This window comes from Pelmatolapia mariae, linkage group LG5 (assembly GCF_036321145.2).
Source record: "Pelmatolapia mariae isolate MD_Pm_ZW linkage group LG5, Pm_UMD_F_2, whole genome shotgun sequence".
Lineage (NCBI taxonomy): Eukaryota > Metazoa > Chordata > Actinopteri > Cichliformes > Cichlidae > Pelmatolapia > Pelmatolapia mariae.
In genome coordinates, this window is record NC_086231.1 from 7,108,754 (window position 1) to 7,129,510 (window position 20,757).

General features: G+C 39.8%; 1 protein-coding gene across 3 annotated transcripts in view; it reads left to right on the top strand.

Moving 5' to 3' along the window:
- Positions 1-20,757, top strand: part of asic1b (acid-sensing (proton-gated) ion channel 1b) — a 180,104-nt gene that overhangs the window by 136,717 nt on the left and 22,630 nt on the right. For 2 of the 3 annotated variants that reach the window (XM_063473479.1, XM_063473477.1), the window contains one exon: positions 16,716-16,866. In XM_063473479.1, the coding sequence (XP_063329549.1) occupies positions 16,716-16,866 (151 nt within the window). Of the gene's footprint in view, positions 1-8,483; positions 9,239-16,715; positions 16,867-20,757 lie in introns of those variants that run through there. The other variant, XM_063473478.1, reaches the window with a different exon arrangement.

A 20,757-nucleotide genomic window follows, 5' to 3' on the forward strand; every position in this document is an offset into this window, starting at 1 on the left:
TAACAGTACGACTTTCAGATACTATTCCTAGATACCTAAATGGTAAGTGCACTGGTTCTTATATAGCGCTTTTCTATTCTAACCAAGCAATCTAAGTGCTTTTGAACAACTTACCTCATTCACCAGAGCACTTTTTTCTATGCTCTTCTAAACGTAAGTGCTCTCTGTGTAACATTCACACACATTCATGCTCAGATGGATGCCTCACAAAGCAACTTGGGTTCAGTATCTTGCTAAAGGATATTTAGCATGCCGACCGAAGTAGATGGGATCGAACCACCAACCTTCCAATTAGTAAGTGACCTTCTCCATTTCCTGAGCTACAGCCACTCCTATAGGAGACCTATCACTTCGTTTTTTTGTCCTCTACATGTCCAGTTTCCTCATTTTTTTAAGGACACACTGCACACCATGCAGCTGCCAGAGTCTAAAGCAAACGCCGTCTAAAAAATCTCTAGAAAGTCTGGAGATGTGGAGACCTATTGCTCCAGACCACTTTCAAAATAACAAGTCTGGCTCTTTCAATGTAAAGCATAAAGAAATGGGTGGTGGCCAAAGACTTTTGTACTGCACTGCACTAGTAAATCACCATACAGCTGCTTCATGTCAATTACAGGAATTAGCTGTGTTCAGTTATTTTCTAACACTACCTTTAGTGTGTTCTGAGCAGTTGATTTATTATTGTAGTTTTACAATGAAGGACATATGCATAGCATTCACACAATGTGTTTCTCAATGCTTCTTTATGCTCAGAGTGCTGTTAACACCATCACACAATACTCAGCATCATTTCAATGTCACTGCCTGAAGCTCTCTGTAAGCTTGCAGTGAGCTCTTTGAGCTACTTCCACTGACTCTCAACATCCACTTCCCACATTGTTTTTATAGTAAATCAGCACTTACATGATGCAGCATTTAATTCAACCTCATAGTTGAACAGATTGAGAAGCTATTGGAACAGTGGCCTTTGTGGACATTTGTTCCTTACAGCAGATCATGTACACAATTATCCTCAAAATTGTCTCTGTAAATCACCACCTGCTCCTCTGTCAGCCTCCGCAACTACAGGACCCTGACTGCTGCTGCTCCCCATGCCTCCAGCCCCTTTCTCTTCCTATTCTCTATCCTTCACCTCCTTCTTCCTCTGTCATCATCTTGTTTTTTTGTTTTTTTTTGCCTGTTCCCTTGTTGAAGCCTTGGTGCTCAATATTCCCAGCGGGAGACAGAGAAGAGACAGCAGCAAGCAAAAGAAGCAGAGAGAATATGGAGATCACAGAGAGAGAGGAGGAAGGAGAGGGGAGGAAAGAACAAAGGTGTGTTCAAGAAGAGTTGACTTATAATTTAAAGACACATGGTGGAGAATGACAGGATAGAGAGAAATGCAGTGTATCTGTGCCCTAGCAAACAAACATGGGGTTGAGCTGTTAAGCACTGAGGGAAATGGAGATAAGAGAGGTGATGATACAAGCAGAATTTAAACACTCAAGTGCTTTAGGAATAGTGGTAAGGAGTGAGGTTGGAAAATGTTCCTCGTCTTTTTGCAAGCAGTTTGACTCTACGCATGTCTAAGTCCTGGCTAGTCAGCCCCACCCTGGACCCAGGATGACAGTTTGATTAAGTGCCAAGGGCCTCAACACCCCAGTGCTCTCACAAACACACCTTCTGCCACAGGCGCATGCGATCAGACACACAGTAGACCCCAAAGCTTTATTTACCCCAGCATCCACATGACACATGCAATATTCATGTTCCTCCTTTCACTTTTCAAAGAAAAAATAAATGAAAAGTCTTAGGAGCTGGAATTCCACTGCACAGACTCATTCAACAGACAGTTCTGCTAATGCAACTGGATATATGTATATAAATATATGTTTATAGATTGATGCATAACAGTTCACTTGATATAGAGCATATGACGGTATTACATTATGCTGCAGATTGTTTCTCCAACTCTTTTTCCAGCCCATCCCAGTCTCCAGAACTCTCCGACATAGCCCATCACCCACACAGATGGACGAAATTACTCCAAAAATATATACAGATAAATGTATGTGCTCAATATCCATAAATCCACAAACAGATTTAGCTAAATACAAATATACCAGTGTACATGTACCACCAGTCTGGAGTGTTTGCAGAGCAGGAAACCTTTTTGCATGCCGACATGCAAGTATCTGCAGTGTCTGTGCATAATCCCAATTCGCCTACTTAATTACTGGCACTTGTGCATGTAGAGTACATGTGACCTTGGAAAATTGTCATATTTACATGCAAAGTGGCTATAAAGTAGAGAATAGTGAAAATACATAGAAAAAATAATAAAACAGTGATATCTACAACCCTGATTTCAAAAATGTTGAGACAGTGTAAAATGTAAGTAAAAACAGAAAGCGGTGATTTGCAAATCTCATATTTTATTCACAATAGAAATTCCAGATGCACAAGCTATCAATTCCATAGGCTATAAAGCAACGCTATGCTGTCAGAGATGCAGGCTTTTTGAACTGAGCACTGATAACAAGCTCTTTAGTTTTGAGGAGGTAGCACCCATGTTTTGCAAAACACTTTCAAGTTTCAATTTGTCTGACCACAGAACAAGTTTCACTTTTCCTCAGTCAATTTTAAATGAGCTTTGACTCAGAGCAGACGGTGGTGTTTCTACATCGCATTCACATATGACTTCTTCTTTGCCTCTTAGAGCTTTAACCTGCAGCAAACTGTCTTCCGAGCCCATGCAGTGATTTCCATGACAGAATCATACCTGTTTTTAAAGCAGCGTCACCTGAAGTCCCTGAAGATCACAGGCATCTAGTGTTGATTTTCAGCTTCGTCCCTTGCACACAGAAATTTCTCCAGATTCTCCAAATCTTTTGATGTTATCTATTCAAAGAAACATTGTTCTGAAATTGTCCCAAATTGTTTGCAGATTGGTGAACCTCTGTCCGTATTTACTTCAAGAAGCTCTACCTCTTTAAGATGCTCTATTTATACCCAATCATTTCAGTGACCTGTTGGTTAAATTAGATTAGAAATAAGTATGTCACCTCTGGTTAAGCAGTTTGGAGGCAAAGTTAGATGTTTTGGACACGTGCAGAGAAGGGATTGTGGACATATTGAACAAAATATCTTGAAGATGGAGCTTCCAGGCAGGAGAAAAAAGGAAGACCTCAGGTGGGGTTCCTGGATTTACTAAAGGAGGACATGCAGAGGGTTGATGTGATAGAAGAGGAGGTTAGGGAAAGCGTGAGATGGACGTAGATTAGGTGTTCATCTCATGCTTTGTTAACAGGCTTTCCAGTGCAGCCTGTTTAGGGGTCACCACACTGAGGAGGGAGCAGCCAAAAGAATAAGAAGAAAAAGAAGATTAGAAGAAGAAAAAGAAGGTTACAGACACGTTCCCAATTAACCTAAGGAGTTGCAATATGTTCCCCCAGCTGTTTCTATTCAATACCACTTACTTTCTAGCCTTTTGGTTGCGCATCACAACTTTCATAAGACATGCTGCTGATATTAAATACCAAATGGGCTACTGTTTTTATGCGTAGTAAAATGTCTCAATTTAAACGTCCGATTGTAAATAAAATATAGGATTATGAGATTTGCAAATCATTGCTGTTTGTGTTCGCATTTCACCCAGCTTCTCAATATTTTCAGAATTGGGTGCATTAAAAGGCACCAGTGCCAGGGTTAATGCTCTATCTTGCAATGTTAAAGAACTGCCGGGATCCCTCTTTTGATCTGGAAAATATTTAGTACAGGGTGTGTTTATTCATCACCTCTCTGCCAGGTTTCTTATAATCAGCCTTGTAGTTTTAGCGTAATCCTCCTCCTGCATAGAGACAAACGGACAGCTCTGAAAACATATTTCCGCCTCAACACTGTCGTGGTGCATAAACAAAAATGAAATTTCTTGCATATGTATAAAGCTGTATATAAATGCAGTAAAAGTCAGAAATATCTAGAACATAGTACTGTGATGTTAATGAACTTCATTTCCGCCATAGGTTTGAGAACCAGAGTTAGTGGCACTAATAAAATACATCATGCATTTCAGCCTTGAGCATGTTACACACTGCATGTCAAAAGGTGTAATCCCCTCTGGTTTGCTAAAGTGAATGATAAGGTGTGACGTAAAGTAACAGCTATTAGGTTTCCATGCTTGTCAGTGCCTTTTCATTCATCTCCAGTTGGATTTTCAGCATTCGCTGCCTCAGTGGCCTCACTGATTGAAACTGAGCTCTTTTTCTCATTTAGAGGAACTGTCAAAGCAAAAATCCATCCTAAGAACAGCTATGTACTGATTATTCTTATTCACATTAGCTCCCTCCGATCAAGCAACTAATAATCTGTGGTGCCTAATAGGCTGTGATGGAAATTCATGACACCAGTTTGCAATGAATACTGACATTTGTGGACTGAGATAGTTCCTGTAATTACACCCCTTTTTGTTTCTGTGTAATGGTGCTGACAGGTCTGAACTCGAGAGAGCATCCATTAATGTACACGACTGGCTAAGAATGGTCCGCATCAGATTTATGTTTATCAGCTCTGTGACTTCACAAGAAGAAAGATACGCAATCACAAAAGGTTGAGCTGTCTGATTAGAGTAACGTTGTACATGTGTTTCTTTTCAAAAGAATATTGAAATGCCTGAACTCTTTCTTTTTTGAAGCAATAAAAAAGCAGCATTTTTATAGTTAAACTTCTGCCGTGTGGGTATTCACAACTATAAAATCAATATTCTTTCAGCAAAGTCTGCACTTTTCTTGCCAATACTAATCAAAGAAACTGCTCTTTATGGGATTTCTTCTTTTTCAGTCTTGATTGAATCAGTAAAGGAGTGAAACGGTATCTCCCTTTTTGTCCACTGATAAATTTATATTCTCTTTTGTTTTACATCAAACAGTCCATTGGGATATTTGTTTATGTCACAGATGCTTTAGTATGAATAGCAATAATATATGGCCAGAGTTTCCTGATAAATATCCCTGTTTGGTTTCATAATGGGTTCATTAGTGAAACTCTAACAGCGTCTTCAGAGCAGCATGCATTTGTTATTCTGTTGTTGTTGTTACACTTGCTGTGGGATTGTGTTTCTGTGTCAAGCAAGTACATCATTATCCCTTCACCCAGACGGATTAGTTTGTTGCTCAGAGCCTCTCCTCCGATATGTCTCTCTTGATGAGCTGACTGGGGAAACAGGGTTGAACAAATGCTGTTAAATGCCACAAGTGTCAGGATCCCTCTTCTGAGAGTTCTGATGCGCCGCCCACCATGTTATTAATATAAGTAACAGATAATCTGTAGTCATCCTCTATTTTTTAAGCTCAACCTGAATATGTTTCTGTTCATGACTGGACCAGAAAAAAATGATTTTATATCCTTTATTTACTTTTACAGCCATGCCACTGCATTCACTCAGGCACATCTTGATCACTTCAATGTAACTCCTGACTACTGCGTGTGGTGGTGGAATCTCACTGAGAAGGCACCACGTACCCGTACTTGAGCAGTCATTCCCTGTGACACCCTCACTCGTTGAAACATAAGTAATCTCCTCGGTAGAAGGCCTGATTATCCTCTGAGGGGACATTAGAAGTCACATGTGCTGCATTAACGACAAGAGAGAATGACAGTAAAAACTATGAGTAAGCAGGTGGGATCCTGAATGAATCCAGGAAACATAGAGAGAGGGCTGGTGGTTGCCTGATTTCATCCTTTCTTCCTAGCCATTTGTGAATTTTCTGTCATGTACACTAATGTATGCCCTAATGTAGACAGACATTCAGCACAGTCACAAAGACACAAAGGAAGCTTGGTAGCCCTATCAAGTGCACCTATGAAAGAAGTAATGTGCCCATGTGGCGAGGCAGAAATGGGCTAAAATGAGCTTATGAGCCCCTTTAACTTCCCTGTTTATCCCACTCTGTATGCTGCACGTAGCTTTTCAAAGCCAGAATACTGCCTGGTATATTGTGTGGTAATTTAATTAAAATTACCTTAGCAATATGCAACAGAAAACACAAACATAAAATTAATCGTCAGACAATAACACAGTGAAATTAATCTGTGCTTAGAGACAGAGTGATTCAACTCCCAGAGCAACTCTCTGTCTCTTCTCCACCGTGCTGCTCATTCGCCCTGTTTCCCTGTAGCATGGAGATAAAGTTTGTTGTGCACGGGAGAAAAAACAATACAAACTATTAATGAGGCTTTTTTCCCCAAAACCAGTAGCCTCAGACTCTTTATTGTCATAATATTAAAGAAAAAATTGCAAATGTGTACATTTACAAAGTCCTTAACCATGACATTTTGGTATTTTTACTAACATTTAAGATGTACTTTGTATAATTTAATCTACTATTACACTTTATTTCACAGGCTCTTTATACATTTACATAACGCACAGGACGTTTGGTCAAAGCACTGTGCACTGTGTATGTGATACCAGAGTGAGAGTCGGGACAAATCGTTTACATTTTCATTTCAATTTAATTCAGTTTTATTTAAATACCACCAAATCACAGGAACAGTTGCCTCGAGGCGCTTTACATTGTAAAGTAAAGGTAAACAACAATACATAAAAAACAAAGAAAACCCCAACACCCTGATGACCCCGTGTGACCAAACGCTTTGGTGACAGCGGAAAGAAAAAACTCCCTTTTAACCGGAAGAAACCACTGGCAGAACCAGGCTCAGGGAGGGGCGGACATCTGCCACAACTGGTTGGGAGTATATATTTCAAAGTATAACATTACTCAGAGTAAATCAATTTCAGACTCTCTTGTACTTTTCAGGTATTGAAAACAGAGTTTTTGAAGCTCTTGCTTAGTTTCCCTCTATCTCCCAGAGACAGTCAAACAAATGTTTAATGATTTATAGCTTACAACACAATGGCCAGCCATAACCATAACCTGGCATATCAATCAACCAATGAATGTTTGCCTTAAGGAGTTTGTAAAGGAGTGTGTTTTAACCAAACCAAAAACTAAAGTCAGTCTAAGAATATCGGTTCTACATGGTTCAAACACAGCCGTCTTTTAGATATCGTACTACACAGCATTTCCACTGTTGTGTCTGCACTACTCTGAGCATGCAGTGATGAATTATTACCAACATGCTGGATAAATCAGTTCTACTTCTTCAAAAAAAAGTGTGATAGATAGATAGATAGATAGATAGATAGATAGATAGATAGATAGATAGCCCTTAACTGTTGGCTCTTTTCCAATCTCATTGTCTTGCCTCGTGTTTTTCCCTGACTTTCCGGTCATTGTGTTCCCGGATCACAGCAATTACCAAAGTTTCAAGAAACCTTGATTTATTCTTTAGATCATATAGAGTGACAAGACAAGTACTCCACATTCAAGCTTTCTCTCTCCTGTCATTCACACTGTCTCCTTCTCAGCTCCGTTTCCTTTGCAGTCACGCAGTAGCCTGAGCAATACACACATGCACACTGTCTACAAGAAGAAGCCCACAGTTTGAATCAGACCTGCAGTGTCCAGCTTTTACTCGGGGTTGGAACACTCTGTGATGGTGATCAACCAAGCATAAACCACCACTTAACCAGCACCCCCGAGAGGGAGATTGTTTTCGCAAAACGCTTTGTCAATGGTGCATTCAAGCATCGTGCTCTAGCTTGAAACAGGTTCCCCTCATCACATTCAAACTGGGGCACCGCAGGGTCAGAAAAACCATTAAATGCTACTTTGGCTTGTTGGGACTTCGGGAGATGCTTTGAAGACTTGCAACATGATTTCCATTAATTTACCAGCAGCACCTTGACCTTTTTTGTCTTCTCATCTTTGACCGAATCACTTCAGAGAAATGACATTCAAGAATGTCAACCTGTTTACTTACAGCTGAGTGAGAGACAAAAAAGTTACAGAAGTCTCCGTTTACTATGAATCTGCCTTGTTTAAAATTCAACTGGTGGGACAATAATGAAAGAGAATACAGTCTCTGGAGCCTTACTCTCTGTACTCTGCTCAATTTTGAGGTAGAACACATATTGTGAGGCAGTAGGATTAAGGTGCGTGTGTGCGCGCGCCTATAGGAGTGTGCGTGCTTCTGTGTGTGCATGACGGGCTTGAAAAGGAAGACAAATGGTCTGTAGCTACTGAGGCCAGTGATTTTATTCAGCAAACAGCGCATATTCCAAACCGTGTGTGTTACAAGTGAGGTTAGATGATGGAAAAGTGAGAATTAAAATAGGGAGGCGGACAGAAAGAATGTGTTTTACCATGTAAGTGCGATTTTAACTAAATCCATTGTCTCGAGGGAAATTCTACAGATTTTTCTCAGAGACTAACTGCTTGTAATTTAGATGAAATAATCCCCTAGACTCCTGTTGCTGCACAGTAGCGCACTAAATCATTCGGAATAACTTCGCTTCCCCCCGGACAAGCTCTGGGAGCGCTGTGAGGCTGACAAAATACTCCCCCATCACCGCCACAAGCTGCTGTTCAGTGCCAGAAAAGACTGAGTGGAGCTGCGTGCGTTTCACTCTCTCTCTCTTCAAAGTCTCTGACAAACAGCAGCCATCGGAGAGCGCAGAGGCGATTTTAGGCGCATTCTCTGTGACCACAGCGGGACCGATGTTGAAAGCGCGCACCAGCCTTCCTCCAAAATGTGCCAGTGCGGCTCATCTGGATCGAAACCCAGACCGGGCTCTCTTGCCGAAGCCGGGAAGCTCTTCTTGAAACACACCACTTTGCACGGCTTAAGACACATCTTCCTCAGCGGCTCCTACCCCCGAAGAGTCGCGTGGTTGCTGGCGTTCCTGGCTGCCTTGGGTCTGCTCTTCACCTGGTCCTCAAACAGAGTGCGGTACCTCCTCTCGTCACCCGTGTACACCAAGGCGCACATGGTGTACGCCAAGCGACTCGTTTTCCCCGCTGTCACCATTTGTAACCAGAACCTCCTTCTGCCGCGGCGCATGAAGAAGACTGATATATTCAGCGCGGGGAAGTGGCTGGGACTTCTGGGGATGAACGGGCAGGTCTCCCCCGCTGCGAGAGAGGCGCTTACCCCTTTGCGGGGCGACAGCGCAGAGGGCGAGCCGCCCTGGTCCCCGCTGTCTCGGATTTTGGACTTCAACCACTTCCTTCCTCCTCCCCGGGAGTCCGAGCCGTCCATGAGACAGCTGCTGGACCGGCTGGGACACCAACTGGAGGAGATGTTGTTGTATTGTCGGTACCAGGGAGAGCTCTGCGGGCCTCGCAATTTTAGCACTGTGAGTGTTTTGCCAAAGTTATTTTATTTTTTTTATTTATTTATTTTTTGTATAAGTGAACCGCACTCCTCCCCAACAGGTTGATGCAGTTTTTAGAGATGGATGCAGGTTTGGGAATTATTAGGCTGAGTGAAATGTTTATTGTCTGATCGAATCTTACATGTGGCACAAGAATAGGTATCACTCTATGAAATTAATTCACTTTGAAGTCACGCAATTACAAGGATGCACAACACGCATTCCTCAGCACTGTTGCTTGGTGATGTGCCCCAGTAGTTCAATTAACTCTCCCTCTCTCCACGTCTTAAGCTCTATCCATATACACGCCACTGTTATATTTATATGGACTTACGCAGCATCCCACTCTTTTTCTGGTCAGTAATTATTCTGACTGTATCTGAATTCATAAATATATTTCTGTAATAGTTCTGCATTAATGCCCCTAAACAGGCTTGACAAGATTTGAAGTGATGGTTTTATATTTGCATTTCTGCCTCCCTTGTTTAAACGAACTTATATTTCTGTCACTTTCATAAATTACTGAATTTCTATTGTAAATTCCACAGGAACAATAGCAAAAGATTAAAAAAAAAAAAATTCAGTGGAGATGTTTGCAAAATCCAGTAACCTTCAGTGTTGGCCACATGGTCTGGATTGATCCCTTCTTTGTCATCCTTTACTTCTGGATCAATGTGTATACACTTCTAGACCAATCTGCCCCTAATGAAGACTTTTGATTCATTTAGAAACGTTTTACAACACTCACTGACAAAGTGATAGAGTGCAGTTAACGTTGGCCTCATTGGTAATCTGCAGCCCCATTGATTGCATTCCATCATCATGTGGAGAACAATGTAAAAGCCAAGTGCTGCTCTCTCTCCCACCTCATTACCCAAATTTGTTTTCAGTTAAATAGATTTTGTTATGGTGTTAGAAACACAGTTTGATGTCGAGAAGGCTCCTCTGCTATTTGCAGCAGGCATGATGACTAAGGATTATTTTATGTTTTAGGAAAATGTATAATTTGAAACTCCTTGCCTTGATGGCAGCCCTCAGTCTGTGTCATCAAACCATATCCACAAATAATGCATCAAAAACTGCTTTTTTCATTTCCAATTTAAAAGCAACAGATCCAGAAAAACAAAAACGTTATCACAGTCAAACACATTTCTTCATAACATCATCTCTAATGTTGTATTAAGTGGGGTAGGGTCTAACCGAGAGCAACTTAATTTACAGATATGCATAATAGCAAAGTCTGTGTTTGGGGGGCAAGTGCTACTCCACTGATAATCAATGATGATCTCCTTGGCTTCTGGGCAGGCAAGACAAGCTGTCAGCGTGAGTCAGACCAATAGAATCAGTCACACTTGAGAAGCGAGGTGTGGAGGACGAAGGCGAGTCTGTCTACATAGACTTTGAGGATGTATTGACTTTTGTGCAAGAACCCCCTGTGATGTTGGGTCTCTCTTGAAGCTCTATAAATATGGTCCACTGGCCTCAGCAATCTATCCTTCCCTCCGTTCGTCTTTATCCGTGCTTCACCAACACACATGCTTAATTCTCAGGCCTGTCTCTCTTCACTTGTGGGTCACAGACATTGATTTCTATTTAAGAAAGTTGACCTAAGAACGAGCTGGCAGCCTGGGCACCTCCTGCGCACTCCACCGACTGATAACTCCCTGCCCAGTTTTTCTTAATTCTTAATGGGAAGTCTGTGTATTTAAAGGTGTATTTGGTTTGCCGATCATCAGTGAAACGTTAAGTCAACATTAACCGATGAATTAATGGCTTGCGAGCAGCAATATAAGCAGTAAACAAAATATTTACACATTATCACCTTATGAATTTGTAAGCAAGCTGTTAGTTATTAGCAAACAGCGGCCTTTTTATATCTCCAGCCAACATCGCGTAACATTAGGATTCATTCTGAGACATGTTTCCGTCCACTAACTTCTTTGATCAACTGTGTTTACCAGTTAGTTGTTTTCTTTTGTGTTTGTGCAGTACCTGCCCAGCATCAAACAAAGCAATCTTCTTTTTTTTTTTTTTTGGAAGGCTTTTTTCTGATAACAGACCCCTGCTGTGTCTGGAGAGAATGCTAGTGAAAGCAGTGACAGTAAACCAAAAGATCTTAGACCAAAACAACTTTTATATTCATTCCTGCACCTTCTACAACATCACCAGCAATAGCATCATTATTCTAAAAGGCATGCAAACAGGCTTTTTTTAATTTAAAAGGAGTAACTTTGATGCTTCCTAATTGGAAAACTTTCTGTTTGTTCCACTTTAACCCACACCTGTTTTCTTCTAACTAGTCAGAGACAAATTGGGAGCAGTGAGCAAAGTTGCCATTTGTAAAGGTGACAGAACAAAAACCTGTCAAGATCCATTTAGGTCCTAAGCACCTCTAGGGCTCCCCTTCTAGGTTGACTTGAATAAAAGCTGAGCTCATTCTTGACCTTGGAAACAGTTGTCTCGTTTCTCAAGGTCCGATAAATAGATTCTGTGGGTTCTCATCTGCTGATGTGCAGACCTCGATATGAGGTTGTTTTTAAGAGATTTTAGAAGTGAAACATTCCGTCTTTGTTGGGGCTCATTTTGAAGTCTTCATTTATACGCGTGGTGCATTTTGTCTGTCGTGTTAAATTGTATTATATAAAGCATATAAAGCAAAGTTAACTGCCATGCGTCATTATAAACTTGCTAATTCTTGTGTTCGTTGCACAGAGTGAAGCTCAGCATAGATAATCGTTCCTAGGTGTGTGTGTTTTTCTAACTGTCATAAAATAACACACTTGTTGTACTCAGCTCTGATTTTGATATGAATGGAGGAGGAGGAAAGTGGTTCCCTGGCAACTTTAGGGAACAGCTTGTGCATCCTTTTCACATTGTCATGTGAAGGATAGCCGAGGGCCATCTCAACAGTCTCAGGCTGTCTCTCTGTGAATTATTTATCGAAAAGAAAGACAGTGACATTTCAACACCCTGTGTGAACGAGACAGAGTGATGTCTCTCTCAGTGTTTTCTCCCATAGGTGGGATCGATTTAAATATTTGTATTCTGTGTTTACAAGTTAACAAGATCCGGCAGTTCTCACTTTAAATGCAATGTATGGGGCACAGCGCTCAATGGAGCAAAAACCAAAAGCGGCGTGGGATTTACCTTCTTGGGAAAAGCTGCTTAGCAATCCAAATATTTCACTTTCCTTAATGCTAAATGTATTCGAGCAAATAAAGGTTAATGGCAACAAGTTTCAAACATTCATGATCACTGTGCAGAGTCATTAATTACTAGCTTTATCCCTGCGCTACATCTAGAATTAATTAATTTAAAGCTTATCTTTAAATATTATTAACAGGATTTTGTTTCTGCCTCAGGCATAAAGGTTGCACTTTTCCGGAATATTAAGAAGCTCGTGCTAAACGGTAAGGACGCATTTGAGAAATCTTAACGCAAAAATCAAGGCGCGATAGACAGACATGAAGAAGCATGTTCTGACTAAGCTCAAACATCAGCTCAAACGAAACACAATGAAGATCCTGACTCCCCAAGGTCATCACTGGCACCCACTTCTGCTGCTCTTCACTCAAAGCAGCGAGCACAATCTCCTGGTTACCACAGCAACTCTGACTACAGGCCTCCTGTAGTCAATCACCACATTACCAACACATACACGCAGATGGTGAGAAGGGGTGGCTGCACAGTACACACGCACGATATACTGTACACACTAATTTGAGCGTAGTCATTCATATTCTCGTGCAGATATGTGTGCACGCTTGGGCACATGCACAATGACAAATAAATGTGCTTGCAATTGCAACAATCTTATCGCTGTTTTGTTGATGTGTATCTGCCAAATGCTTTTCTCTGTTCAGGGGGAGCAGCAGTGCCTCTTCTTTTGTTCAAACTTGTCCCCTGAAGAGAATAGAAAAAGTCATATTGAGATTTAATGGGAAAACTTAGAAAGAAATTGTGCTAACAAATCAGTAGCTTGTTTAGATGTAGACAGGTCTGTTAGTTAAATTCTATCAATAATAAAGCAAGCATTTCTTTTTTTCTGCTTTTTTTCTTTTACCCATTGTTTTACTCAGATATTTTCAGTAGGCGTTCTCTGCCTTTTCCATGTCAAAAGATAAATAGTAATCAGATTTTGGTGAGCGGCATCTCCAGGACTAAGATGGATTTCTAGGGCATTTTATTGATATCCTGCTTCTGAGTCTCTGCACATAGAAAGCGGTTGGGAGCTCTGCTTTTCACTAAGTTTTTCCACTTATGCACTTGAAAGGTCACATCTTATATTGTGTCCGACCATCAGAAGGCCTTTTATTACATTTCATCACTTTGTGTTTTAAAAGCGCCTATATAACCGCTCCATAGGGGGTAATCCATTGTGGATTGTGCTCCATTCTTTTCCACACACTTCAGTGAACAGGATTTACATTACACTAACTTTTCCTCTTTGACACATGGCAGCAATCTTTTCAGCTCTCTGCATCTGGTGTTTGTGACATATGAGTAATCTGTCATGAAGCACTAATGTCTGAGTCACACATCACCCATATAATGAACGCCTTCTTATTTGTTCCCAAGATCCATGCAATACATTCAGAAGAAAGGAAGCAGCAACACTTTTAAGCAGCCTCAGTATGAAAAAACGTGCAAATTCTCTTTTTCCTGACACTGAATTCTTATCTCGACTGTTTTCCGTGAGAACTGTATTTGGGCCCAGAGTCGAGGACAAAGGAAAGAGATTTATTTCATTCATTATTTTTCCGCACTTGTTATTACTTGTCTCCAAACCTCCTCCCTTCCTTGCTGCTACTGCTTCCTCATTTGAATGTCAAAATGTTGAAGGTTAACAGGAACTTAATTGAGAGCTAGCATGCTTTGATACAAGGCTCAAAATCATGTTGCTTGACAACAAAGTAAGGGATGATTGTATTTTGGATCCTAGCCATGGCTTTCCATTTCCTAATGTTTATGATTGGATTACACATCCATTAGTTCACTAGCCATCTTGTCTTTGCCAGTAGGTCGCAGTTCATTGCTGCACGCAATAGTGCCTCTTTAAATAGATGCGACTGCATGGATTAACTCTTCGCATGTAGTTTGAGGGCAAGTAGTTTGTTTTGACTTCATCATGTTCATTGAACTCTGTGTTGTATCTCTTTGTAAGGCAGAGATGAGTTTGCTAGATGTCTCTTTTTTTTAGATGCTTTTAATCCATTCAGGGGAAAAAAGACTGTATTTTTCATTCAATTGCAAACAAAAAATATATATATTCTGAATCTAGCTTTTCAAAAACTATTTGTCGAATGAATATATTTACATTTTGGACTATGACAAATAACTCTGCTATATGTATATATTTTGTTTTTCAAGCATAATAATGCACTTTTCAACTATTTAAAAGAACAAAGATCTATAGATATAAAAGATTAAAATAGCCTTTAGTTAGCTTACTCTCATCTTCAAGCCTTGTGCTGAGCACGTCAGCCATCACCATCTTGAGGTTTTGTTGGTGACGAGTGGTGGTCTTGACTGAGAATCTGAGGAACAATGCGTCCTTATAAGTTAAAGACTTGTCAGTCACAATGATCCTAACCCAGTGTTCCTTTAACCAAGGAATCTGTGATTTGGAGGGTGGCGCGACTCCCAGGTTGACTGAATTCCAGTCAAAGTGGTCAGAAAAGCAAGGAAAAAAAATAGTTTTGCTCCCTAAGATGGTAGATCTATTCATCTATTCCTAGCAATGCAGCAGATTGCCTGTTTTTTTGTTTTGCTTGCAGTCAAAAACACCGCTGCAGCACGTTCACTGATAGAGTGCAGTCAGTGCTCTGTGTATGGATTATTTCAGTCACAAATACAAAACACTGGTAGTAGATATGAAAAGTGTTACAGTTTTGCTACTGTTTACATTCACTGCTGCCATCTTGGATAGCAAAGTTGCAGTTGGTGGGGCTTCTCTGACTTTCCTAGTAGGAAATCCATCTTGAAGGGGCATTCCAATTGAACACTCCAACTTGCTTCAAATGAAGCACAGCATAAAGTCTACCTTCCTAACCGTCCTTATGGGACTTTTATGCAATCGGAGGCAAACCTCTTGCTGCCTATTAGTAAAAAAAAGTTTAAAGCACACACTTAGAGACTATATCACTCTTTTTTGACTGGCTGGCTGTAAATGTTTAATTTTCCATTGACCAGAAAATTTGAGTCAACTAACCTTTTCAGTTCGTTAAAACCAACAGAATAATAAAACTGTTCTAAATTTTAAAATAACAGAAATTGTAGTGATACTGAAATATCGATTCCTCCGATACCAGTCATTTATGCTCTAGAATCGATTCTCACATTAAAATATCGATATTTTAGTAATTTAGGGTAAATTTGAAGTTTATCATTAACAGCAACACAGTGGAAAGAAACTATAACATTCGGATTGTCTACATTGGAAGGAACTACTTACTCTTCCGTATACAGCTGTATAAATGTGTCGCAGCCCCTTGGCACGCGCACTCACAACAATGGCTGAGTGTAATTGGAGTTATGTGCGGACGTATTTTACATCCACAAACAACCGAGACGTGGTTTGCCATACATGTGGCAAGAAAGTGAGGTGTTGTGGCAACACCACTAACCTTGTCAGACACCTCAGAGTAAATCATATCATAGAATATGACGAGCGTGTGTTGAGGCGAACTGAAGAGGAGGAGTGGACAGGGACAGGTGCTGCTAGGGTGAGACAGACGTCTCTCACGGAGTCCTTTAGTGCTGCAGGCAGGCAAGGTGTTCAAATAGTGCACAACTTCAGTTTTTTTATTTCTATATGATGAATTCTGCATTATTAAGTGATAAGAACAAGTAATCCGATGTCCTGTAATCATTATGACGCTATAATTTGAGATACAATAAAAGATACAATAAATAAAATAAGTTTTTGTAAAAAGTATCGGTATCGGATCAGTATTGTCGATACCACCCAGAATCTTACTTGGTATCGGATCGGAAAGGAAATCAGTGGTATCACACATCACTAAGAAATTGTTCTTTTATCTAAAACAACATATAAAATATCTTTATTTCCTTTTGCAAGATTTACTTTGATACATTGGCCTAAGAGACTTTTTAGGCCAACACTATCCCACTCTGAAATAAGTCATGTCATATTTACTTGAGCACACACTGTATCATGCAGTACTGAGAGCGACGAGGGCTCATTTTGTCAACAGCATCTCAGCACTAAGACCTCTGAGGTCTGCAGCTGACAGCCTAACAAGAACAGGCTGCAGTAGGTGCATTTCAGCTGCTTTTGAAACAATCCCGTTTGCTGTTACCTTTGCTTCCACTTCTCGAGAATAAATTCATGCAGCTGAAAAATCTGATTTTATTTCATGGTCAGAAATGAGTGTAAGGTTGAAGGTTTGTGGCTATTTATAATAAAAACTAAACTCTGTTTCTCTGTGTATTTCAGATATTCACGCGCTATGGGAAATGCTACACATTTAATTCAGGCAAAGATGGAAAACCGCTGCAGGTGACGACGAAGGGTGGGATGGGCAATGGCCTGGAGCTGATGTTGGATATCCAGCAGGATGAATACTTGCCTGTGTGGGGAGAGACTGGTAAGCTCACCTTGAGGACATTTTATCCCCAGTTTTGAAGCTCTCACCTTGTACCACTGTTAGGGGAACTTTAATTAAAAAAAGACAGATTCACCAGAATCACCTGAAAACAGACAGTTATTTTCAATGCCGGTGCTCTGAGAAACACCAGAGGGGGAAAAAAACTATCACAGAGATTCTCTTCCAACGTCTAAGGTAAAGATTTGACTAGGCTGTATTGCATTCCCTCTAAGTCTTCTATATGTAACTGTGACAAATAAAATACATTTAGCAAAGGGATTTTATCCAGGTGTGTATATGAGGAATCCATACAACAAAAACCTCTGATTCGCTTTTAGAAATGTTTTACACATCTTGATTAAAAATGAGTGATGAACCTGCAATGCATTGACCCACTGTTTCCCAGATACAGAATAAGGACAGATAAATACTGATCAGGAAGTTTTATTGTGATATAACCGAATGAATAGTCAGCCCACATGAATCAGACAAGCACTTGACTTATAAATAACCAATTAAGGCTCAGGGCTCTCCCATTCAGGGTCGAGCCGTCATCAGAAGAGTCGCATCTCCTCGGTGCTGCTTCAGGTGCTCTGAAACTGATTTTAAATCACCTGCATAGTCTGCTGTGTGTTTGCATCATTATCTTATAGGCACTGGGAAACAACCGTAAAGGAACAGTTCAGTGCGGTCACAGAAACACAATACTCATGATCATTATTAAACATGAAACTTAGAGCAGTACGCCATGATCTGTCCTGTTTTAATTGTATTAATATTAAATGCTTTTCATGTAAGATTATTGAATAATTGAAGACTTTTCCAAGAGGCGTGCTGAAAATCATGTAATAACTATAGTGTGGACAGAATTATGCACTTTAATATTATACACTCTACATGCTTTTAATTCTTTGGAATATTCTGTTAGTCTTTCGTTATTTTTAACATAGTGTTTAGCTGGTAATCCAAATTCTTTATTTGTTTTTGTTATTATTTAATTCAACTTAATTTCCAAATGATATGAATTGGCAGTTGATTGATTTTTACCCATTTGTTAGATGTAGAATGAGGTCAAAAATTTGTTGTAGGAAAAATCAGTAATCAGTGAGGAATCTAACATTGTCTGCTTACTTGTTTTTTTTTAGAGTTAAATATATTGGTTGGGAAATATAGTCAACAAATGCTGTGGAAGACCGAGGAACCTTTATGCTAACTGTTGTTGACAAAAACAGCAAACAAGGCAGGCAAAAAATGCCCTGGGCAATGAAGTAACAGGAGCAGGTGTTTGGGAAAGCTTCCCAACACACACCGGGGCAAAGGATTTATGTTCCTTAGAATCTACTATTTCACACTTACAGACACAAGTAAAGATGAGTGATGTGATGTGCATCCTGTAATGCAGATTTTGGGGTTGAAAAAAAAAGTCATCTGTAGTTACCTTGCAGACTTTACTATAGAGAAAGTTTCTCTTTTGCAGGGAAATACCTAGCAGCTGTAAATAAAAATGTTAAGCTAAGATTTTTTTGACACTCTTGCAAACCACTAAATGAAGATAATAAGGTGAGATAGGTCACTAACAATAGTTTCATTCCATTTGATAAACAAAAGAAGATTTAAGCTTGGCAAAATAGGTATTATAATAAGTAGGTGCAGCTGATAGTTTAAAATATGCTCTTTATTCACTTCATATTTGCTGGGTGTTTGAGCATTTCCACATAATAGAAAATACACCTCTCAGGTGTTCAGCAATGCAGGACCGGAAGGAAAAAGACAGAACAGCTGCATTAGAGGCAGAATTTACCTCAAACGTCTTCACGTACATAGTGATTTTCTACCTTAGCGAACAAAATGCTTTACAATTTTGGCTTCTCATTTCAGACACACATTCATCAGTGGAGGAAAAACCAGGTGCTGGTCTGCCCAGTAGATCTTGGCAGATATTTTGACTCGTGAAAGTAGGGAGAGTACAGGAAACATAAATATGATGGCTCAATTCCATTAAGTGCCCCAGTAAGCACTGAATAGTAAGCCAGCATGCACAAAAGCAGGCTCTAACTAAGTGGAATACAGTCAACAATAATACCACTGTGCATTTTCTACAGGTCGAGCTCTCTGCTGCAAGAAAGATCTGTGGGATTAACTTTCCCAATACACCTTAAAACAAAAGGAATGAGAAATTGAACCAACAGCTCTAATACATTTATTGTCAGAAATGCATGGGTGATTAATCACAATTACAACTTTATACCTGTCACAGTTTGCCAAGGCAAACTGTGTGGAGTGTGAAGAGTGGACCCAGGTGCAGACATTCTAAAACTCAAACTTAACTGATGATGAGCCGTTTATTAAGGCAGACAGAACTGTACAAAATAAAAGGGCAAAAACAATGCAAACTAAGCAATAACCTAAACTGGGTAAACTAGAAAGGAAACCCGAACTATGAAAAACCCTGGCAAACAGAAAAACAAACAAAACTCTAAACATGGCAATGATGATGAGGATATATGAAAACCTGAACGCAGCTCATGGCATGGGAACAACGCAGACGATCCGACAAAGACTGAATGAGAAGGCACAGACTAAATACACACAGGAGGCTAATGAGAGAAGTGGGAACACATGGGGGCACAGCTGCCACACATGAACATAACGACGTCACAGGGGAAGAGTAAAACTAAACACAATGAACACAGGAACACAAGACCTCTTCAAAATAAAACAGGAAACATAAGACGCAGACATGAAACACGTGAAGGGCAAGGGAGACTTAACAGGGGTGGAAGACACAAGGGGAATCTAATAACAAAGAACTATAACAACCTAGGCGTGATAAAAAATGAACTTAGAAAACCTGAAGGGCTTAAACATAAACCATAAACTAAAACTCAAAACGCTGGGTCAAAAGACCCAGGATCGTGACAATACCAATGGAATGAACAAAGGGTTTGTGCATAATGATTAGTGTTCACATGACTCTTTTCACACAGCTAAATTATGAATATGAACAAATACATCAAGATGTTAATGTTTGGGACAAAGAAACCTATCTAGTTTTGCCTCGGTACAACATCACAGCTGACTTTATATGCTTTTATTTGAGAAAATAAATTTTGCATGAACCGTTTAAGAATGATAGCCATTTTTATACACAATGCTTAATGTTCAAAATTAGCGCATTACAATTTTAAATATAAAGACTCTTTTTTTTTTAAATATTTGGATGAAAGTTTGCAGCCTGAAGTATAGAACTCATGGACATCTCCAAATGTTGTGTTTCCTCCCTTAAGTTCCCATATGGAAAAGAAATAGAAAAAACTTATAAAAGACTTGCATAAGATTTGGCTTACTTCATATAGTGAATCATATAAGGCTTATATGATTTACTCATGGAAGTGGCCACTTTCTCATTACTTTCATATATTGTTTTAGTAAGTATCCAAAACATACAAGTTTCATTTCTATAATTTTTCAAGGGATCTTATATCTGTTTTCACTCTTGTATGCTTTTCATACAAGTTTCACACAAGACAGATACAAACTTTACAAGATTTATATATATCTTTTCCATATGGGTTGCTCAACTAGACCTTTGCTGCAGATAACATTCAGTTGCTGCTTGTTTGTGCTTGTTGTTTCTTCATTCGGTTTTGTATTTAATAATGGAAAAGCACGCTCTGTTGTGTTGAGATCAGGTGGCTGACTTGACCATTGAACAGTATCTCATTTCTTTACTATACGAAACTCTTGGGTTGCTTTGGGTCATCCATTTGCACTATGAAGCACTGTCTGATCAGTTTAGCAGCATTTGGCTGAACCTCAACAGAAAGTATAGCCCTGTACACTTCAGAATTTGTGCTGCTACTACAATCAAAAGTCACATTGTCAATAAAC